General features: G+C 37.7%; 1 protein-coding gene across 4 annotated transcripts in view; it reads right to left on the bottom strand.

Annotated features, from left to right (window-relative positions):
* Positions 1-22897, bottom strand: part of CPED1 (cadherin like and PC-esterase domain containing 1) — a 269600-nt gene that overhangs the window by 193000 nt on the left and 53703 nt on the right. For all 4 annotated transcript variants that reach the window (XR_004682084.1, XM_035020998.1, XM_035020996.1 and 1 more), the window contains 2 exons: positions 21399-21505; positions 8091-8166 (listed from right to left, as the gene is read on the bottom strand). Coding sequence is in view for 3 of the 4 variants with exons in the window: in XM_035020998.1 (XP_034876889.1) it covers positions 8091-8166; positions 21399-21505 (183 nt within the window). In the remaining variant the exon portion in view is untranslated. The remainder of the gene's footprint in view (positions 1-8090; positions 8167-21398; positions 21506-22897) is intronic.

Below are 22897 nucleotides of genomic sequence, written 5' to 3'. Positions count from 1 at the left end.
GAATGTAGAACCATTAAGATGAAGAAAACTACCCAGAGAGTTAATCTGTAAGAAGTACTAAAACAGTACTGGGTAGGAAAGAGAGAGTATCTTCACTACTATCTTCCTACTCCATCCTTCTGGCAGTCAGCACTTAGCTTCTCCTCTAAAGAAATGGTGAACAAATATTTAAAGACCTTTGAGTTGAAGTGGTACAAAAATAGGAGCCTATCTAAGGGAAGTATATGTCCATGTCTGGGCTGCATGAATGATCAATCAACTGTGCAAGAAAATGTTAACCTTGTTCTTTTAGAAAGCACTAAGGTCATGAGTCTTTTGGCTGCAATGGTAATCACCTAGAAGTTGAAACTACCTTATGTAAATTATTGGTATCTTTCTGCCTTGCATATATGTAATAGTATATCAGTTCTCTAGTACTTTCATAAGTGCAAATACCTTCTTACTTAAAATGGGCAATTCTCTTAGAGGAATGCGACAGTATTTTCGAATTTGCCTGCCCCTGTTCTTTGCCTCAAAGTATCAACTCAACATTCAGCTTGCAATAGGTAAATGGATGAATCCATCCAAGCTTTGCCAAGACCCTCTGATGCTGGGTAGGGCTCTCCTTCCACAACCCTGATCCCTTCCATTAAGATCCTCTCTGGTTTTTCATTTAAAAATACTAGATTGGCTGTTATGTACCAGGAGCTATGACCATGCACTGAACTTGAGAAGTGAAAAATAAAGTCCTGCCCTCAGGGAGACTCAGTCCTTGTGGGAGGACAAACACATACAAATACATCTAAGATACCATGTGACTTGGCTATAATGGAGGTTGTTACAGGTACAATAGGAATACAGAGGAAAGAAAGTGTCAATCTCCAAAAATTGACTTCACTTGGAAAGTACTCTTGAGTAACAAAATACACAAAAATGTTCCTAGTCATTATTTCTGGGTTGGTGAATTCAGGATATTTATTTTCTTCTTTATACTTTCTTCATTTTATTTATTTTTATTTATTTTTATTTTTTATTTTTTTTTAAAGATTTTTATTTATTTATTTGACAGAGAGAGAGATAGCGAGAGCAGGAACACAAGCAGGGGGAGTGGGGGAGGGAGAAGCAGGCTTCCTGCCGAGCAGGGAGCCCGATGTGGGACTCGATCCCAGGACCCTGGGATCATGACCTGAGCCGAAGGCAGACGCTTAACGACTGAGCCACCCAGGCGCCCAATACTTTCTTCATTTTAAAAACAATATGCTCAATTTGGAAGGAATGTGTCCTTGTCTCACCACTTGACTTTTCTGGGACCTACAGCTGAATGACAGATTAAGCTCCATGCCTGGTATCTAACTTGTTTAGCCCAAATGATGGCTGGCTAAAACTGCAGCAGGCATTCTTTTACAAACCCCATCACACCCTCAGCACATTCTGCTTATACCCTGACCAAGGAGGGAGAGGGTCTTCTCTACCTACAGAGAACTGAACAGAGCATTAAGAACTACAACTTACTTCCATCAGCCTTAGGAGGCATGGAAGTTCCTCCTATATCTATAATGCAAGTGCTAGGCATAGTTCTTCATTTTTTTGGTTTGTGTTCTCATATGTATTTTAGAGAGAAATTAGGATAGGCTGCTTCAAGGGGCCACAAGCCAGCTGTGGTGGTGGTGGTGGTTGAGCTGACAACTGCAAAGTAGTATGATTTTTCTTTCCATTTTAGCAAGTGAGGCAGACATCCTCAGGATAAAAACAAACAAACAAACAAACAAAAAACAGCAAACTCATATTTTCCTCCAGTGTCCGTTGTGTAGAAGCAGCGAAGTCAGGTTGTAGGATTTTTCTATAATTGGTGGCTTAAGGGCTGGTGCGGAAGAAAAATACAAATGTTGCCAAGTGCTTGTAGGGAAATATTTCAAGTGGCAGAGTAAGTGGTCCAGGCTTGGTAAGAAAGGAATTATGACCAAAAATGGCTGACAGAGAAAGTAGCAGAATTAAGAGCACTAAATGTGTCATTTGAGGTTCCAGCTTCTGGCATTGAAGAAGTGAAAATGCCATAAAGACTGATTATAAAGTCGTGAATTAGGGGCGCCTGGGTGGCTCAGTCAGTTAAGCGACTGCCTTCGGCTCAGGTCATGATCCTGGAGTCCCTGGATCGAGTCCCGCATCGGGCTCCCTGCTCGGCGGGGAGTCTGCTTCTCCCTCTGACCCTCCCCCCTCTCATGTGCTCTCTCTCTCTCTCATTCTGTCTCAAATAAATAAATAAATAAATAAAATCTTTAAAAAAAAAAAGTCGTGAATTAGTAAGCTTTCAAAGATGGGGTAGTGCTGGGTGGCACAAGGTACCAAGCAAGGCTACCAAAGTTGGACACTGAAGTTGATGAGAAATGAAGGTCATGGATTTGATGACATCAAAGAGCTGTGAGGTTAGGAGGATGAAGGTCATCAGTATGGGCAACAAACTGACAGGATTGATGGCAGATTTTAAGTGGAGAGGAAGAAGTGAACCTGAGTGACAATTTCCTTATGGAATATTATGAATGATCTGGATGTTGGTAGATGACAGTGAGAAGGAGTAGCGAAGAGACGCTGATGATCCCTCCCAACTGCAGAGATTAAGGTTTTAACAGAAAACCCAGCGTCATTATTCTCAGGGGTTATTAAAGTTACTGTTTTGTAGGGAAAATGAAAGCTGGAGTTACCAAGGGTTTAGGAAAGGGTTTAGGAAAATTCTGAGGGGAAGGAATATAGAGAAGTATAGGGATAAGGAGGTGGGAGAAGGACCACTGGGTGGGATCTGAATCTCAGTGGTAACTGAATTTTACAGGGATGAGAAACATGAGGGAATTTTCCCTAAGTTTTTCATATTGCAACATTGCTGAGGTACATCTGGGTGATGCCATGTGGTATACTGCCTTGTACGTTCCCACGTCTTCACCTCCTCTTCTCTTCTTGGAGACCAAATGGCTTATGTTAAAGAGTCTATAAATTTGATGTCAGGCCAAATCTGAAAATGTGTAGGTTATCTGACCTCTCAAGCTTCTGAATTTGCTATGAATTTATTTAAGTCACATCCCAGGTCCCTGACAACATTTGGGTGTGTGACTTCTGTTCTAAAATCTAACTTTGGATCAAGTCAGAGCATCAGAGAGCTGGACCTTACTGTTCCGTCCCTAGGCAGACTGCTATGAGGAGGTCTAATAAACTTGCTTTATTTATTAAAGAGATGGGGGAAAGATAACTCTGGCTGGAGTCTCAGTAATGGAGTAGATTTTTCCAGGCAAGAAAGGAAGGGGGAAGAGTATGAGAGAATGTTGGCTTGAACTAGACTGGTCATGAGATAAAGTAGATGGATCCAAGTAGCTTTGGAAGTGGACGGCTTGCCGATGAACTGAATGAGAATTTGAATGTACTTCCAGAAATTCTACCAATTAGAAATTCATTGGGTTTGAAAGCTTCTTTTATAAAAATGCAAATACATCTAAGAGGCTTATGACTGGCGTGAGGGTGTAATTTAGTCTGAATTAGTTCCATCAGCTTATTTTCTGCTATCACCTAGCTGAAGTCAGTCATACTAAAGAGATGAGTTTTATTTGGGGAAAGAATGTTTTGCATAAAGGATATAATCATGGGTGGGACAGGAGGTGGAAGCCTTTGGAAAGACAGAAACATGAAGGAACACACAGGAGACAGAGAGGGGATGTCAGCATTTGAGAGGACAAAGAACAAGCAAGCTGGCCTTCTCTGAAAGTTTGCCTGATTGCCTTGTAGAGACAAGTCCCCAGTCCTTAACAATGGCTTGTAGACTTGTTTGAAGGAGAATATAGCAGAGGGGAGGAAAAAAAAAAAAAAAGAAAGCAACAAAAATCCTGAAATGATATTAGGCATTGGCAATTTTCCATATTGCTTTGTTTAAATCCAAGCTAAGCTACCCAATTCCCTGACAATATTTCGCTGACATCATATGACAAATAGGAATTTTTAGACCTGAAATATTAAAAACAATCATCAGTGCCATGTGAGATAAATAACTCTTATTGATCAATGCTTAAAAATAATTTCAATTATGTTGTTTTAAAGATATGTTTTATACTTGATAGGAAACATCTATAATTTTTTAAAGTCCAGTCTTCTTTAGATACAACAAAAGTTTTTTTTATTGTTTTCCTTTTTCTTCATATACCCACATTTTATTATAAAAATGAGGATACAGATCCTAAAGTGTTCAAAATGCTTCCTATGCATCAAGTTTGGGTACATTTCAAGCTTCACGTGAAAGCCAATGCTGAGAGCTAAGATAAAACTACTGGAAAGAATGAGTAATGCCCCCAAATTTGGCACACTTCTAACCAGGGCTTGTTGGATGATGATACTGCATAAAAAAGAACAAAAACAACAACTCACAACCCAAGTAAAACCATTTTCTGATGTCTTGTTTTATATTTATATCTCAAATATGGGACAGAAATCTTTTTTACCTAAAAAACAAAGTTACTAAAAAGCAACAAAAACCATTAGCCAGAATTTGGGCCAACTAAAGTTATGAAACTGTTTTTTTTCAAAAGGCAAAGCATTAAATGGCAAGGTAAAAATAAATCTCTGTGTTAGCCAGTAAAAATTCCATGGATTTGTGCCTTTCAAAGTGAGTCACAAGTCTAATCGCAGGTACACTCAGCGTGGCGATGGAACAGAACAGACTGTGTTAATCTCACATGCTGTCTTCAAACACTCCTCTACCTCTGGCCCAGACTCTGTCCTGCTACACACACACGGTCCCAACCACGTTTACCAGTATGATCCACCCTCCACTCTTAGCATTGCTGTCTCCACCCACTGCTTAAGATAAAGCCTGGGACAGCATGTCCGCATGAAAAAAATGCACAGTGGAATCATGGAATCTCAACATTATTAATCCTTGCCAAACTTTGCATGTTTATAGACAAGGAAACTGAAGCACCAGTAGGCTTTAAATCTTGCTCAGAATTATACATTGATTAAGCTTCAGAGCTAGAACTTGTCAGGTATTCTTCTCTGAAACTATTGGGAGACACTTCTCCAGGCAATTTTCACATTTCTGTACATTTTGCAAACAGAGCCACTGACAATCTTTGTTCTGAACTATCTTTTCAAAGATATTTATATAGCAGATAGCCTTGAAAAATATAGATTGTGTCTTGCTCTGGAGCAAAGAGAAGGTTTTGTCCAGTATAACAAAAATAATGTCTCTCTCCGGAGCAAAGGGCAGGCATGCTCACTGCCCATTATAAAACATTCTAACTCCCTAAGCTCAGAGCTCGTCTACTGAAACGCAAACCACTAAGTATACAAGTGTCACCTAGCCCACTTCTCATCACCCTGTGGGAACTGGGATTCAGTAAACCAGTGCAAATGCTGGTAGTCTGCCTACCACTATTGCTGCAAATAATAGAGCTGTTTGTCTCTGACCCAAGAGTCTCATGTCTTCTGCCTGTGCCCCGGGAAACAGTGGCAGGCAGACTTGTGAGCTTGGAAATAGGGTGAAATCTCAAACCCTTCACAGTTTTTGCCAGAAACATATTCACAGTTTTTGCCAGAAACATAAAACCATAGTGATAATCAATCATATAAAGAGAAAAAATATTAAATTTTGTGAGTCCTGTTGCTTGATGTTTTGAATCTAGGATGACATTGTTGGAGCGCTATGTGTTAGGTATAATATATATATATATATATTTAATTTTTGTTAAGATTTTATTTATTTATTTGACAGAGAAAGACACAGCAAAGGAGGGAACACAAGCAGGGGGAGTGGGAGAGGGAGAAGCAGGCTTCCCAAAGAGCAGGGAGCCCTATTCGGGGTTCGATCTGTGGACCCTGGGATCATGACCTGAGCTGAAGGCAGACGCTTAATGACTGAGCCACCCAGGCACCCCAGGTATAATATATAATATGCTTTATTTTTCAAATCCAATTACACACACACACACACACACACACACACACACATATATATAGGATCTACTATGTTTTTAAAATTTAACTTATGAAATGGGTTTCATTAGCCTCACTTTATAGATTAAAAAAGCAAACAGAAAAACTAACCACTTCTGAATCACAGAGCTAATAGGTGGCAGAGCTAAAATCCCTGGTTTCAAAAATTTGTGTCTTGTCTACCTCCAAATGAAACACAGCCTAAAATGGCACAGTCCATTTGGCTTTAAATAAAATGGCTCAATTATAAAGTAGTTTGCTTATCTTACCTCTTTAATAATAGTATATATTTAGGTACTAACATGTTGCTATCTAATCTGTAGTCAATATTAAATATTCACTATTCATAACAAATAGAATGTTTTTAATCTTGTGAATACTGAGTTTATACCACATAGTATATATTCGTAGCAACAGTCTACAACAAAATCTATTGTATACAAAGCTTAAATCAGAAAATAATCCTGTGGCCTATATGCTGTCCTTTAAAGCTACACATCTAAGAAAATTATCTTTAGCTAGAGACAAATAACATGATAATTATTTTAATAACTTTAAATTTAAATAAAATTATTTATTTAAAAGGTAATATATTCCGTGAAATTATCCTGTTAGTCACAGAGCTAAATAGAAAATTGAAACACTAGACAAAGTGGAGAAAGGACTACATTATGTCTAGAACCTATAGATGTTCTTGAGGAAAAAATAATATTTAAAACAAAAGAAGACAGTTAAAAGCTTCTTAATGGCAGATAAGCAAAACATAAAATATGAGCTTATGTAAGAGTTGTTTGGGGAATTTTTTTAAAGTGGTAACCCACTTCTGGATATAAATGAGCTTTTATTCCTATGATTCTACATGTTCTGCTGACTCCAAAGCTAAAGAAACTTAATGTTTTGAATCAATCATTTTGAAATGTAAGTAGCAACAAAGAAAAACATACTTTAAAAATATGCAGGCTCTGTTCAAAATGTAAACAAATTCTTTTCTTCAAATTGCCTAAAGGATCCCTAGATACTTACTTATAATATATTAATGGAAATAATTATTTTACTTGCATCTCACAAAAACATTTTTTTTAATAAAATAAAAAACTACCCAGCTGGAAGTTTACAGAAACAAAATGAAACAAAACTTAGAGATTATGGAGTCAGTTACAATTGCCATAGAAAAATAATAACTATAAAACCAAGTTTAGACAGCTATTTTTTAATTTTAGATGAATACCTTATATTGAAAGTTGAGTTGTTGATTCATTTTTACTTTATTTTAATCCTTGAGAAATGACAGTAGAAGACTGTAGTCTTTACGATGGGGCATACCAATGTAGTATATGTTTTGTGTGAAGCAGAAACTCCACGGAAAACCCTATGGGACATGAGGTTTCTGATCCCACTAGGACACAAGTTAAATTTTTAAAAATAGAATTGAAGCTCTGCAGATCTAAATTGTAATTATATACTGAAATACTTTCTAGGGCCATAAGCTGTTTAACATTAAATGGATTTTAAACAAGAAATTTGAGGAACTCTTTCACTCATGGGTTTTAAAGTAAGCTATAATTTGATCTCTGAAGACTCATAGACCATCTGATTTTTTTTTTTTTCACTTTGGGAATCGATTAGAAAATGAGATGGTAATTTTTGCCCCAAATTTCTAATGTTGTCAAGACATGGTATTTACTCATTCAGTATCCTGTCTGAAACACACAGACAAATTGAGGGAATTTCAAAAAGCAGAAACATAAATTTGTTAAAATCAGAATTACTTAATCATGAAGAAATACATTTTTTTAAAACCTTGTTTTATATAATTAAGAAGTATTTTAATAATTATAATAATTGCTTTTAAAATAAAACAGCAATAATTTTCAAGACAAATACAAAAGAAGAAAGGAACATTCACCCAGAAAGTTAGAAGGCAAAACTGAAAGAAAGAATACCAATGCTATGCTTGTATTCCTTTTTATCAGGGTCTCCCTATGGGCAAAACCTTGTGGATTCTGGGAGACTTGTGATAGTGGAATGATAGACCAAGGAACTAAATATAAGGATCTGATATCTCAGATCTCATTATTTGGTATCTGCTGAAGCAGCCTACATAACTCACATGTTTATGCATAAGGAAGCAAACTAAAGATTACCTGGAAATCTTCTAATTATTTGACATAATCCTTCTTTTCTGCAAAGCTGATGCTGTATATCTGGTAATATGTTTACCTGAAAGGAATGAAAAGATTCTAGTGAGTTAGGTATTCATGAATGTTAAAGCAAAGGAAATGCAAAAACCCACAGGGTAAAGTGGTGAACTATTGTCTACCCTGGCTACAACCTATCTTCAAATCTCTTCAAGTCAACATTCAAATCCAGAACAGTAAAGTGGTTTATTTGATAATATAAAACAAAAACTTGCCCTTAGAAAATTTTAAAATATTTGGGAATACTTCTGAAAACCTTGATATATTTCAAAGCCATGATATGTGCTAAAACTAAAAGGAAATACTTATGTCCTTATGGCAAATAGGGTAATACAAATAACTTGAAATTTGACAATTATGCTTTGGCAGAAAATAGTACTAAACGGGGGCGGGGGGGGTAGGAAAAGATGGCAGAGGAGTAGGGGACCCTATTCCAACTGGTCCCCTGAATTGAGCTGGATATCTACTAGACCACTCTGAATACCCACAAAACCAGCCTGAGATGTAAGAAGATATATCTGGATCTCTACAAACAGAATATCACAGGCAGTTGGTTTTGAGGTATGAAGTGGGGGGCCGTGATTCTGTGGGCAGATATTGGAAGATAAATGGAAGGGGGAGGGAGGCTTTGGGATCCTGCACTGCTGGTTCACAAAAGCTTCCCATGCTGGGGATGGGGCAGATGCAGACCAGTAGTGGTGGAAAAGGACTTTAGGGCAGCCCCCGGGACTGAAACCTGGAGCTGCAGGGGCATGTGTGTGAACTGGAGGCGGCTGGTGGTTTTAAAGCACAAAGGTCAGAGACATGCTCTGACCTGGAGGCGAGGACTGGGAGTGCTGCTGAGAGGCGCATAACCCAGGAGGCTGCAGCTTTTAGCAGCACAGACAGAAACGGAGATAGTGTGGCCTGGAGAGCTCACTGAAGAACAGACTGTGATCTCTCTGCTCTGAGGCAGAGGGTTGGAAATAGTCTCTTCTGCTCTGACTCTCGGAAGAGACACGGAAAGCCACCAGGGAAAGCCGCCAGAGAACAAAAGTCCCCCCAAACCGGTTTTCACTGAGCCCATCCCCCCCCCCCCACAGGGGGCAAGGCAACTCTGCCCAAACAGGGTTGCCTGAGTAACAGCGCTGCAGACCCCTCCCCCAGAAGACAGGCTGGGAGAACAAGAGGCCGGCAACCCTAAAGTCCCTATAAAACAGGTGCATCTTGCTTGGGTTGTGGTCAATAATTTGAACTCTGTACATTCCCTCAACCACCTCTCAACAGAAAGACTAGGAGGAGAAACCCCCAAAATAGTCAAGACTCAGAGACTGTGACTTCTGCCACAGATTTACAAATGGATACAGAGATAACCAAGATGTCGGAAATGGACTTCAGGGTAGCAGTTATGAAGACAATAGCTAGAATGGAGAAATTGATTAATGGCAACATAGAGTCTCTAAGGGCAGAAATGAGAGCTGAACTGGCAGAACTTAAAAATGCTATCAATAAGATCCAATCTAATCTAGATACTCTAACAGCTAGGGTAAACAAGGCAGAAAAATGAATTAGTGATCTAGAAGACCAATTGATAGAAAAGAAGGAAAAAGAGGAGGCCTGGGAGAAATACCTCAAAATCCATGAAAACAGAATTAGAGAAATAAGTGACGCCATGAAACTTTCCAATGTCAGAATTATTGGGATCCCTGAGTGGGTGGAGAGAGAGAGGACGAGAACATATATTTGACCAAACTGTAGCTGAGAACTTCCCTAATCTGGGGAATGAGACAAACATTCATGTCCTAGAGGCAGACAGAACCCCTCCCAAGATCAAGGAAAAGAGAACAATGCCCCGACATGTAATACTAAAACTTGTAAATCTTAGAACCATCTTAAGGGCAGTTAGGGGAAAGAGATTCCTTATATACAGAGGGAGGAACATCAGAATAACATCAGACCTATCCACAGAGACCTGGCAAGCCAAAAAGGGCTGGCAAGACATATTCAGGGTACTAAATGAGAAGAACATGCAGCCAAAAATACTTTATCTGGCAAGGCTGTCATTTAGAATGGACAGAGAATTGCAGAGCTTCCAAGACCAGCAGAAACTGAAAGAATATGTGACCACTAAGCCGGCCCTGCAAGAAATATTAAGGGGGGTTGTATAAAAGGATAAGGACCCCAAGAGTGATATAGAACAGAAATTTACAGAGACAATCTATAGAAAAAAGGACTTCACAGGCAACATGATGACAATAAATTCATATCTTTCAATAATCACTCTCAACATGAATGGTCTAAATGCTCCCATAAAATGGCACAGAGTTGCAGATTGGATAAAAAGACAGGACCCATCCATATGCTGTCTATAAGAGACTCATTTTGAACCTAAAGATACATCCAGACTGAAAGTGAAAGGACAGAGATCCATCTTCCATGCCAACAGACCTTAAAAGAAAGCTGGGGTAGCAATTCTTATATCAGACAAATTAGATTTTAAGCTAAAGACTGTAGTTAGAGACACAGAAGGACACTATATCATTCTTAAAGGGTGTATCCAATAAGAAGATCTAACAATTGTAAATATCTACACCCCCAACATGGGAGCAGCCAACTACATAAGCCAACTGTTAACCAAAATAAAGAGTCATATTGATAATAATAAGTTAACTGTAGGAGACCTCAATACTCCACTCTCAGCAATAGGCAGATCATCTAAGCAGAAAATCAACAAAGAAGCAAGAGCTTTGAATGACACACTGGACCAGATGGACCTCATAGATATATACAGAACATTCCACCCTAAAACAACAGAATACTCATTCTTCTCGAGTGCACGTGGAACTTTCTCCAGAATAGAACACATACTGGGTGAAAAATCAGGTCTCAACCGATACCAAAAGACTGAGATTATTCCCTGCATATTCTCAGACCATAATGCTTTAAAACTGGAACTCAATCACAAGATAAAATTTGGAAGAAATTCAAACATTTGGAAGCTAAAGACCACTCTGCTCAAGAATGTTTGGGTCAACTAGGAAATCAAAGAAGAACTTAAACAATTCATGGAAACCAATGAGAATGAAAACACATTGGTCCAAAACCTATGGGATACTGCAAAGGTGGTCCTAAGGGGGAAATACATAGCCATCCAAGCCTCACTCAATAAAATAGAAAAATCCCGAATTCACCAACTAACTTTACACCTTAAAGAACTGGAGAAAAGGCAACAAACGATGCCTAAGCCATGCATTAGAAGAGAAATAATTAAGATTAGAGCAGAGATCAATGAATTAGAAACCAGAAACACAGTAGATCAGATCAACAAAACTAGAAGCTGGTTCTTTGAAGGAATTATTAAGATCGATAAACCACTGGCCAGACTTATCCAAAAGAAAAGAGAAAGGACCCAAATTAATAAAATTATGAATGAAAAGGGTGAGATCACAACTAACACCAAGGAGATAGAAACAATTATTAGAAATTATTATCAACAACTATACGCCAATAAATTGAGCAACGTGGAAGAAATGGATGCCTTCCTGGAAACCTGTAAACTACAAAGACTGAAACAGGAAGAAAGTGACAACCTGAATAGGCCAATAACCAGTAACAAGATTGAAGCGGTGATCAAAATCCTCCCAAAAAACAAGAGTCCAGGGCCTGATGGATTCCCTGGGGAATTACCAAACATTCAAAGAAGAAATAATACCTATTCTCCTGAAGCTGTTTCAAAAAACAGAAACAGAAGGAAAGCTTCCACACTCATTCTATGAGGCCAGTATTACCTTAATCCCCAAACCAGGGAAAGACCCCATCAAAAAGGAGAATTTCAGACTGATATCCCTGATGAATATGGATTCCAAAATTCTCAACAAAATCCCAGCTAATAGTATTCAACAATTCATTAAAAGGATCATCCACCATGACCAAGTGGGATTTACCTCTGGGATGCAAGTGTGGTTCAACATTCACAAATTAATCAATGTGATAGAACACATTAATAAGAGGAGAGAGAAGAAACATATGGTCTTCTCAATTGATGCAGAAAAAGCATTTGACAAAATACAGCAACCTTTCCTGATTAAAACTCTTCAGAGTATAGGGATAGAGGGAACATTCCTCAATTTCATAAAATCCATCTATGAAAAACCCACAGCAAATACCATCTTCAATGGGGAAAAGCTAAGAGCCTTTCCCTTAATATCAGGAACATGACAAGGATGCCCACTCTTGCCACTATTGTTCAACATAGTACTAGAAGTCCTGGCAACAGAAATCAGACAACAAAAAGAAATAAAAGGTATTCAAATTGGCAGAGAAGAAGTCAAACTCTCTCTCTTCGCAGATGACATGATACTTTATGTGGAAAATCCAAAGCCTCCACCCCCAAATTATTAGAACTCATACAGCAATTCGGTAATGTGGAAGGATACAAAATCAATGCACAGAAATCAGTTGCTTTCTTATACACTAACAATGCAACTATAGAAAGAGAAATTAGACAATCAATTCCATTTACAATAGCACCAAAACCCATAAGATACCTGGAATAAACCTAACCAAAGAGGTAAAGGATCTATACTCTAGTAACTACAGAACACTCATGAAAGAAATTGAAGAAGACACAAAAAGATGGAAAAATATTCCATGCTCATGGATCGGAAGAATAAACATTGTTAAAATGTCTATGCTGCCCAAGGCAATCTATACCTTCAACACCATCCCAATCAAAATTCCAGTGACATTTTTCAAAGTGCTGGAACAAACAATCCTAAAATTTGTATGGAATCAGAAAAGACCCCGAATCACCAAGGAAATGTTGAAAAAGAAAAACAAAGCTGGGGGCATCATGCTGCCTGATTTCAAGCTATATTACAAAGCTGTGATCACCAAGACAGCATGGTACTAGAATAAAAACAGACATATAAACCAGTGGAACAGAATATAGAGCCCAGATATGGACCCTCAACTCTATGGTCAAATAATCTTTGACAAAGCAGGAAAAAATATGCAATGGAAAAAAGACAGTCTCTTCAATAAATGGTGCTGGGAAAATTGGACAGTTATATATAGAAAAATGAAACTCGACCATTCTCTAACACCATACACAAAGATAAACTCAAAATGGATGAAAGACCTCAATGTGAGACAGGAATCCATCAAAATCCTAGAGGAGAACATAGGCAGTAACCTCTTTGACATCAGCCACAGCAACTTCTTTCAAGATACATCTCCAAAGGCAAGTGAAACAAAAGCAAAAGTGAACTTTTGGGACTTCATCAAGATAAAAAGCTTCTGCACAGCAAAGGAAACAGTCAACAAAACAAAGAGGCAACCCACAGAATGGGAGAAGACATTTGCCAATGACACTACAGACAAAGGGCTGATATCCAAGATCTATAAAGAACTTCTCAAACTCAACACCCAAAAAACAAATAATCAAGTCAAAAATGGGCAGAAGACATGAACAGACACTTCTCCAAAGAAGACACACAAATGGCAACAGACACATGAAAAAATGTTCATCATTAGCCATCAGGGAAATTCAAATCAAAACCACATTGAGATACCACCTTACACCAGTTAGAATGGCAAAAATTGACAAGGCAAGAAACAACAAATGTTGGTGAGGTTGTGGAGAAAGGGAAACCCTCTTACACTGTTGGTGGGAATGCAAGTTGGTACAGCCACTTTGGAAAACTATGGATGTTCTTCAAAAAATTAAAAATAGAGCTAACCTATGACCCAGCAATTGCACTACTGGGTATTTACCCCAAAGATACAGATGTAGTGAAAAGAAGGGCCATATGCACCCCAATGCTCATAGCAGCTATGTCCATAATAGGCAAACTGTGGAAAGAGCTGAGATGCCCTTCAACAGACAAATGGATAAAGAAGATGTGGTCCATATATACAATGGAATATTACTCAGCCATCACAAAGGATGAATACCCAACTTATAACAACATGGATGGGACTGGAGGAGATTATGCTAAATGAAATAAGTCAAGGAGAGAAAATCAATTATCATATGGTTTCACTTATTTGTGGAACATAAAGAATAACATGGAGGACATTAGGAGAAGGAAGGGAAAAATGAAGGGGGGGAAATCGGAGGGAGAGATAAACCATGAGAGACTGTGGACTCTGAGAAACAAACTGAGGGTTTTAGAGGAGAGGGGGGTGGGGGAATGGGTTAGCCCAGTGATGGGTATTAAGGAGGGCACGTATTGCATGGAACACTGAGTGTTATATGAAAACGATGAGTCATGGAACACTACATCAAAGACTAATGATGTGGGTGCCTGGGTGGCTCAGATGGTTGAGTGTCTGCCTTTGGCTCAGGTCATGGTCCTGGGGTCCTGGGATCGAGTCCCGCATCGGGCTCTCTGCTCCTTGGGAGCCTGCTTCTCCCTCTGCCTCTCTCTCTCTGTCTCTCATGAATAAATAAATAAAATCTTTAAAAAAACAAACAAACAAACAAAAACTAATGATGTACTGTATGGTGACTAACATAACATAATAAAATTAAATTAAATTTTAAAAAACAAAACAAACAAACAAAAGAAGAAAATAGCACTAAACATACCTCAAAATCAACTAAACTCTGAAGTTCCAAAGGCCCTCAGTGATTTGAATCACAGACATTTAGTGGAAATTAAGTGCTAATCCTGTTTCAAACTTTAATATAGAGACTTCACTTCACATTGAAGGGCATTATTGCTTCTAGATATAAAATCCAGTAATTACAAAACTGTTTTCTAATAACTTTTTTTTTAAAGATTTATTTATTTATTTGAGAGAGAGAGAATGAGAGAGAGTACATGAGAGGGGGGAGGGTCAGAGGGAGAAGCAGGCTCCTTGCTGAGCAGGGAGCCCGATGCAGGACTCGATCCCGGGACTCCAGGATCATGACCTGAGCTGAAGGCAGTTGCTTAACCAACTGAGCCACCCAGGCATCCAAAACTGTTTTCTAACAAAAATTTGCTCTTAGAAAGCTTCATAGACATTATCATAAATTCAAATATATATTCTACCTTATAAAGAAAAGACATAAACAAGCTTAATTCTTTCCTTCGCTTCTGAATTTACAGACGGATTATCTAGCTATTATCAAACAAATTCCAAAAAGAATGTCCCAAATGGCAAAGCCTTGTTAAAACCAACAGAAAGAGATCACGGTAAATTAGCTTGAAAAGCAGATTCATTTCTGAGAAATTATTGATTACTTTCAAATTAACTCACTCTAAACTTATCAAGTATTGTAGTTTCTCCATTGTGTCCTACTAACGGGGCTATTTGAAAAGAGCTCAGCTGCAGTTTAGAAGAGAGAACCATTTGGATGTCTTCTTTGGAAAAATGACTGTCCGTGTCTTCTGCCCATTTCTTGATTGGCTTCTTTGTTCTTTGGGTGTTGAGTTTGATGAGTTCTTTATAGATTTTGGATACTAGCCCTTTATCTGATATGTCATTTGCAAATATCTTCTCCCATTCTGTTAGTTGTCTTTTGGTTTTGTTGACTGTTTCTTTTGCTGTGCAAAAGCTTTTTATCTTGATGAAGTCCCAATAGTTCATTTTTGCCCTTGCTTCCCTTGCCTTTGGCGATGTTTCTAGGAAGAAGTTGCTGCGGCTGAGGTTGAAGAGGTTGCTGCCTGTGTTCTCCTTTAGGATTTTGATGGACTCCTGTCTCACATTTAGGTCTTTCAACCATTTTGAGTCTATTTTTGTGTGTGGTGTAAGGAGACATCCAAATGGCCAACAGACACATGAAAAAGTGCTCAACATTGCTCGGCATCAGGGAAATCCAAATCAAAACCCCAATGAGATACCACCTCACACCAGTCAGAATGGCTAAAATTAACAAGTCAGGAAACGACAGATGTTGGCAGGGATGCGGAGAAAGGGGAACCCTCCTACACTGTTGGTGGGAATGCAAGCTGGTGCAGCCACTCTGGAAAACAGTATGGAGGTTCCTCAAAAAGTTGAAAATAGAGCTATCATACGACCCAGCAATCGCACTACTGGGTATTTACCCCAAAGATACAAATGTAGGGACCTGAAGGAGTATATGCACCCCGATGTTTATAGCAGCAATGTCCACAATAGCCAAACCGTGGAAAGAGCCAAGATGTTCATCGACAGATGAATGGACAAAGAAGATGTGGTATATATACACAATGGAATATTATGCAGCCATCAAAAGGAATGAAATCTTGCCATTTGCAACGACGTGGATGGAACTGGAGGATGTTATGCTGAGTGAAATAAGTTAATCAGAGAAAGACATGTATCATATGACCTCACTGATATGAGGAATTCTTAATCTCAGGAAACAAACTGAGGGTTGCTGGAGTGGTGGGGGTGGGGGTGATAGGGTGGCTGGGTGATAGACATTGGGGAGGGTATGTGCTATGGTGAGCGCTCTGAATTGTGTAAGACTGTTGAATCACAGATCTGTACCTCTGAAACAAATAATACATTATATCTTAAAAAAAAAAACTAATAATGTAATGTATGGTGATTAACATAACATAATAAAAAAAAGTATATAATGAAAAAAAAATAAAAGAGAGAACCAGAAACACGGGTTATAGTCCCACTTACGGGGACATTTAAAAGAATCGTGACCTTGAACGCATCACTTTGCTTCTCTCAGAGCTTTTGGTCTCTGAGTTCCACTGTCTCACTAAGGTTTTGATCAATTCAGTAATTTAATCATCAGTTGTAGTTTTTACAAAATGATTCACTTAGAAGTGCTCTGAAACAGTTTGTTGATTAAACATTCTCCAACCCTGGCCATCTTGTTAACTCTATTCATTCAGTCAGCAAATAGTAAACTTCAGCCCACAGTGTGTAAGAATGAAGCCAGGGCTCCTGCTGAACCAGCTCCGGTGAAATCTGCTCGAGCAATACTGTTAAATACCCAAGTTTGAAAGTCTCCAAAGATTCCAGAGTCGGAGTCACTTACATTCTTACGGCACTGGGAGTGCGGAGGCTATAAGTATAGAACACCATAGATGTTAGTAAGGTCTACATTTCTCAAATTCAAAAAATGAGAAAGTTCAGAGGCTAAAAGTAGAAAACGAAGAAGAGTTTTCAGAAGGTCCTTAAGTTTCTAATTCAGACTTCCTAAGAAAGGCTGGAGGGAAGAGAGAGAATCCTGCAAAAGTATGGAGAAACTACAATAACAGTTGTTTGTTGTTGTTGTTGTTGTTGTTGTTGTTTTAAAGATGCTACACAAAGAATCTTTCTAAATTAGATTGTCAAAAGCTTTAAAAGTCAATAAACTTGAACTATTTCCCCCCCACATCAGGCAAAATCACTTAGTTGCTAATGACTACATGGAAACTTTCATAGAAGGACCCAGAAAGAAAAGTAGCATTAGGTAAATATCACTAAAGAGCTATGTGTTGACAAGGTCCAGTTTAAAAGTTTCTCTCACTTTTTGAAGAGCTCAGAACAAATGTCCTGTTACAGCAGATGCTTGGAACATCCCTGATGTGCTGTCCCATCCTATACAAACTGAAAGGAATGTAAGAGTCCTGATCAAATGGATGACCAAAACTGAACTAATGGGACAGAAGATTTCATATAGATATATATGTATAGATGCTGCAAAGACAGAGTACAGCTTGCAGAAATTTCAGACAGAAGTATAGGTCGCTGTGTCTTATCAGAGAGGTGACTTTCCATGTGAGACCTGAGGTCAGAAGAATAAACTGACTCAGGATCAACATAGCATTTGCTTCAAGAAAGCAGAGCCAAGCCAAGGGAAGCAACTGCCATCAGGCTTCCACCTTCTATGTTTCTATCCCTCACTCAATGACCTCTTCCTGTGTGCCTTCCTCCAAAGCACATCTTTGGAATTCACAGAATCTCAACAGATACCATAACCAAGGTGACACGTGACACCAGAAATATCATTTCCATTCTACTCTGTAACAGAGCACCAAACTAAGCATTTAAACTGAATAAATTGGCACAAAGAAACATATTCAAGGGCTATGGGTCATATAGCTACAGCAAATCAACTATATTACATGTATTTTCCATGTGTTTTCATTGTTAAACCTAATAATGCTCTTCTATATCCTAGTGCTTGCTTTTTACTCTTATGTTTATGTACATCATAAAAGATTTCCATCATTACCAAAAGGAACATCAAAGAAGTTTTAACTTGGATCAGCTGACTTTTATACAATGAGCTTCTCCAGCTTAACATTGCAATATTATTTTTTAATAGGCTTTATTACTTTTGGGTAGTTTTAAGGTTGACAGCAAAATTCAGCAGAAGGTACAGAGATTTCCCATCTACCCATTGCCTCTACATCCTCCTCCATAAACAACCACCCCACCAGAGTGGTACCTTTGTTATACTTAAGGAATATACGTTGACACATCATTATCACCCAAATAATTATTTTCAGTATATAATGCTTTTGGATTGGGTTTGAATGCTTTCCATACACATATACGTGTGTATGTTTCATATAAGCTGCTGTTTTTCTTGGCATAAAACCTTTCATATCTTTGAAAGGATTAGAATGCATATGGAAAATGATAATGATGTCTGAGCCCTGGGATATTTCTGAGATCAAACTGAGAAAAAGGAAATGTACATTTAGAAAGATTTCAATCCCCACATACCTCCCACAATCCTAATCTGTGGGTAATCTACATCTAAATTTTCCTATTACATACATATTATCAGAAGCAAAAGTAAAAAATCATTCTTATTTTGAGACATAGTTCATTAATAAGAACAACAGCATATCAGTTATAAACATTTAGAAAGTGTTTATAACCTAAAACTGAAACTACAGTAATACCATTAACTTGGTAAGGAGAGTAGACATTTGAATTTGGACTATTTATAAAAGCACCCCGGGCAAAAAACTGGGAGGGCTCACTCATGAACACTGAGAGTGACACCATTTCACACAGTATCTTAAAGGACTGCTCCTTTTCTTCATTAGACTGGTACACAATTCTACTGTTTATCTTATCAAAACTCAGATGTTCTCCAAAAGGTGTTCAGTATCTTCCACAAGGAAGAGAATTAATGACAAGAAGAGTCTTTATCTCCTTGTTTCTCCCATACAATTATCATTCCATCAAATTCACCTGAAAATGTGCTCAAATGCTTTATCCTAAGCGCCATTTCAGAAGTTCTCAGTGATCCAAGTACTAAAAACAGCATCATGGTTCTAGGGACTGCTAATCCTACAAACATTTAGAGCTACAAATGAATCCCTCTGCTCTTGAAATGTTAGAACCTTTCTGTTAAAGGTGAAACACAGCCCCAGTTACTAAACTTAGTGTTACCCCAAATAGTGGACCTCACTTCACTTTCCACATCACGGGGACCAATACAGTTTTAAAATCATGTTCCTCTCCTTCTGACTAGAGAGATGTTGGGCCATTCATTTTTTAAAACAAATCTTCTGATCACTTTCATCAAGCACTTAAATTCCAAAACTTTGATGTGATGAGTAATCCTAATTTGAGCCGGGGTTCTTTCTTTGTTCATCTAAGAATCCCCAACAAATTTGAAGCAACTTCTATTCTCAATATTTATGTTGACATAAGTAAGTCATGGTTCATAAATCTTCAAATTATTCATGCTCTAAAGTGACAGCTTTCTAATGTGTACCACTTAGAACTTACGAATTCTTTAAGAATATTCATTAGCACAGGCTGTAAATGCAGTCTTAAATATTTATTTAGAAAAATTGTATAGTGATGTGGTTAGGAAAAAAAAAATTTGAAGTCAAACTGCCTGAGTTTGAATCCTGGTTGCTTCATTTATTAGCTATGAGGACTTAGGCAATTCTCTTGATTTTCCTGTGCTTCAGTCTCCTCATATGTAAAGAATGGACATAAATATGTGAGCACTTAGAATGATGCATGGCACCAATAGGAGGCCTTGGCAAGAGATTGTTGGGTAGAAATGGAGAGAGTACATATATCTCCCTGGCTGCTTCTTCACAGGGCTATGATTTGGCAATGACTATATTTCCCTACGTTATAGCTCCTTTCCAGTACTCCCTCTTTCTTGGCCTTAGCTCTCATTAGGTTTTGCTAACCAGCCCTTCTATATACTCTTCTTTAGACCAAGGAGGGTAGTAAAACCTTACAAGGCTATTGGTCCCTGGGGACCTCTAATCTTTCTTTTTTCTTAACCATTTTTTTTATTAGATTCTCTCTAATTTTCTTTCTCTTATTTTGTCAAAGCCTCAGTAAATAGCTCCTTCATTAGTTTCTCTTCATTAAATCCTTTCAAGTATGGCATTTGTCTCCTGCTTGGAGGTTAACAGATACTCACAGGGAAGACTGTAGACTTTATCCTATAGTTGATGTAAAGACATTCAAGATTTAAGTGCAGGAGGAACCAGGTTAGTTCAGCATTTTATTTTTCATCCTGATAACTGTGGGCAGGATGGATTTCAGGGGCCAAATACTTGCTTCAGAAAAAGTAGTAAGGAGGATTCTACAATTAACCTGGTAAGATAAGGTGACTGGCCAGAATAAAAATAGTGAGTATGGATATTTGAGAGATAAGATACTTGAGAAGCATTTAGGAGTTAAATTCCCTAGTACTGGTAATTGATAGAATGCAGATGACAAAGGAAAGGAAGGGATCAGAGGTGAAGGCCGGATTTCTACCTTAGGAAGTGACAGAGTGATTGATCATGCTAATGACCAATAGAACAGAAGTCTTGCCGAGCTACCGAATGCAAGAGTAGAAGTGATTTACCAGGGAACATATGAGCTAGTTTTCTCCATGTTGAGTCTGAGGTGTCTGTGTGATATAAAAGTGATGTTTAACAGGTAGTTATACATGTGAGCCTGAAGCCTGGGAAAAGACTTGAACTTTAGATGTTACTTTTGGGAATCAACAACCACCTTGGGAATGGTGTTGAGGAGCTCCACAGGCATCTAAAGTATGAGCAGAGGAAAGGAGGTTATGAAGAAAACAGAGAAGGAACGGCCAAAGATTTACAAGAAGGAAAAAAAAAATCATGTGCTCAGCCCAAAGGCCAAGGGAACCAAGAGTTACAGGGAGGAAGGAGATATCAAGATTGTCAATTGCAGAAATATCAAATAATCAGTGTAGCTACTACAATACTATTTCACTACTGAGAAATAGCTACTAGTTTTGATGTTTTGATGCTTTTCTCACATTTTAAAAAATATTATGGACCAAGAAATGCTGGTGTTAATATCCAAAGCGCTGTTAAAATCTGTAAACATTTTGAAAAAAATATTTACCTTTTGATGTAAACCTAAATGGCACATGTCTTCCTTGGATATGCAAGGTTTTCCACCAGCTTCCCTAGAAGACAGGCAAATGAGCAGATCCCAAGAGCCCAAATCACCTATTAGCAAAAGAATATTGAAAAACAATTTTTTATCAGATTTTTGAAGGCACCATTTTTAGATTTAAGAATGTTATTATTTAAATCCTAAAACACAAGAAAAATGATTCTGAATATATTTAAAAGTCAATATTTGAAGTAACTAAAATTTTCAACTCTTCTAATTTAGAAACATTTTTATATTTAGTATTATATCAGGGAAAATTCACTTATCTAAAGCAATGTCATAAAACTCCTTTAAAAGACTAAAAGTTAAATGTTTTAGGTCACTAAGTTCATAAATTTATAAAGTCTTATTTGGAGATTGGGAGGAAAGATGATTATAAACTCTTTTAAGATAGGAGGTGATTGCAAAATCAAATAATGATAAGCCAAAACACCAAATATTTTGTTTTAGATTTTGGAATCACCATTACTTTTCACAAATCTGAAACAGATATACTTTTATATGATTTCTTACAAAGAAAAAGTGTGGTCAGCAGAAAATAAAGTTTAATGAAAATTTTAAAAAAAACAGGTTTTGTCTAAAAGGAATTTGTAGTCTAGTTACAGATAGCAGAGTTGAGCTCAAAATACAGAGTATAACATGGATTCAAGTAAATGATATTTCAGGACAAAACTCTTTGCCAATAAATCTAGTAACTTGACAAAATAATTTCAGAAGAATACATTCTTGCATAATACTTGAACATTTGAAAATTAACATTTGTGTGTTATGAGTTTATTTTCCCTTACTCTCTTTGATTTATTTATATGTTTTTTATCAATATGTCTTGCATATAATTGGTGCTTTAAAGATATTTGTTATATGAGGGGCACCTGGGTGGCTCAGTAAGTTAAGCCTCTGCCTTTGGCTCAGGTCATGATCTCAGGATTCTGGGATCAGCATTGGGGTTCCCTGCTCAGCAAGGAGTCTGCTTTTCTCTCTCCATCTGCCTGTCCCCTACCCCCAGCCGCTTGTGCATGTGCTCTCTCCCTCAAATAAATAAATAAATAAAACCTTAAAAAATATATTTGTTAAATGAATGAATAACTAGCCCATGAAAGGGTGGTAAACATGTTACTTTAGAGACAATATAGAAATAGGTATCTCAAAAATAACCAGAAAAAGAACACTAAATAATGTATGAAAGGATTGATATTACTTGGGAAAATTCCCTATTTTGGGTGGAAATCTACTTTTAAAAACTTAAGCAATTTCTATACACATGGCCTGTTTTGTTGATCAGTCCTGAGATAATGTTCCTTCATAAATATTTATGCCAGATCTCACAAGTCATCTCTTGCATTAGGTATTAGTGGCTTCTAAAAAGCTAGAAAATAACCAAATCTTAAAAAGTGTCTCACTTGAATACATAATGCTTTGAAAGAAGGGTTTTATAGAAAAAAACA

Source organism: Mirounga leonina, unplaced genomic scaffold (genome assembly GCF_011800145.1).
Source record: "Mirounga leonina isolate KUSES-001 unplaced genomic scaffold, KU_Mleo_1.0 Mir_174, whole genome shotgun sequence".
NCBI classification, from domain to species: domain Eukaryota; kingdom Metazoa; phylum Chordata; class Mammalia; order Carnivora; family Phocidae; genus Mirounga; species Mirounga leonina.
The sequence above is the reverse complement of the archived record's forward strand: the minus strand, read 5'-3'. Positions and strand labels throughout refer to the sequence as shown.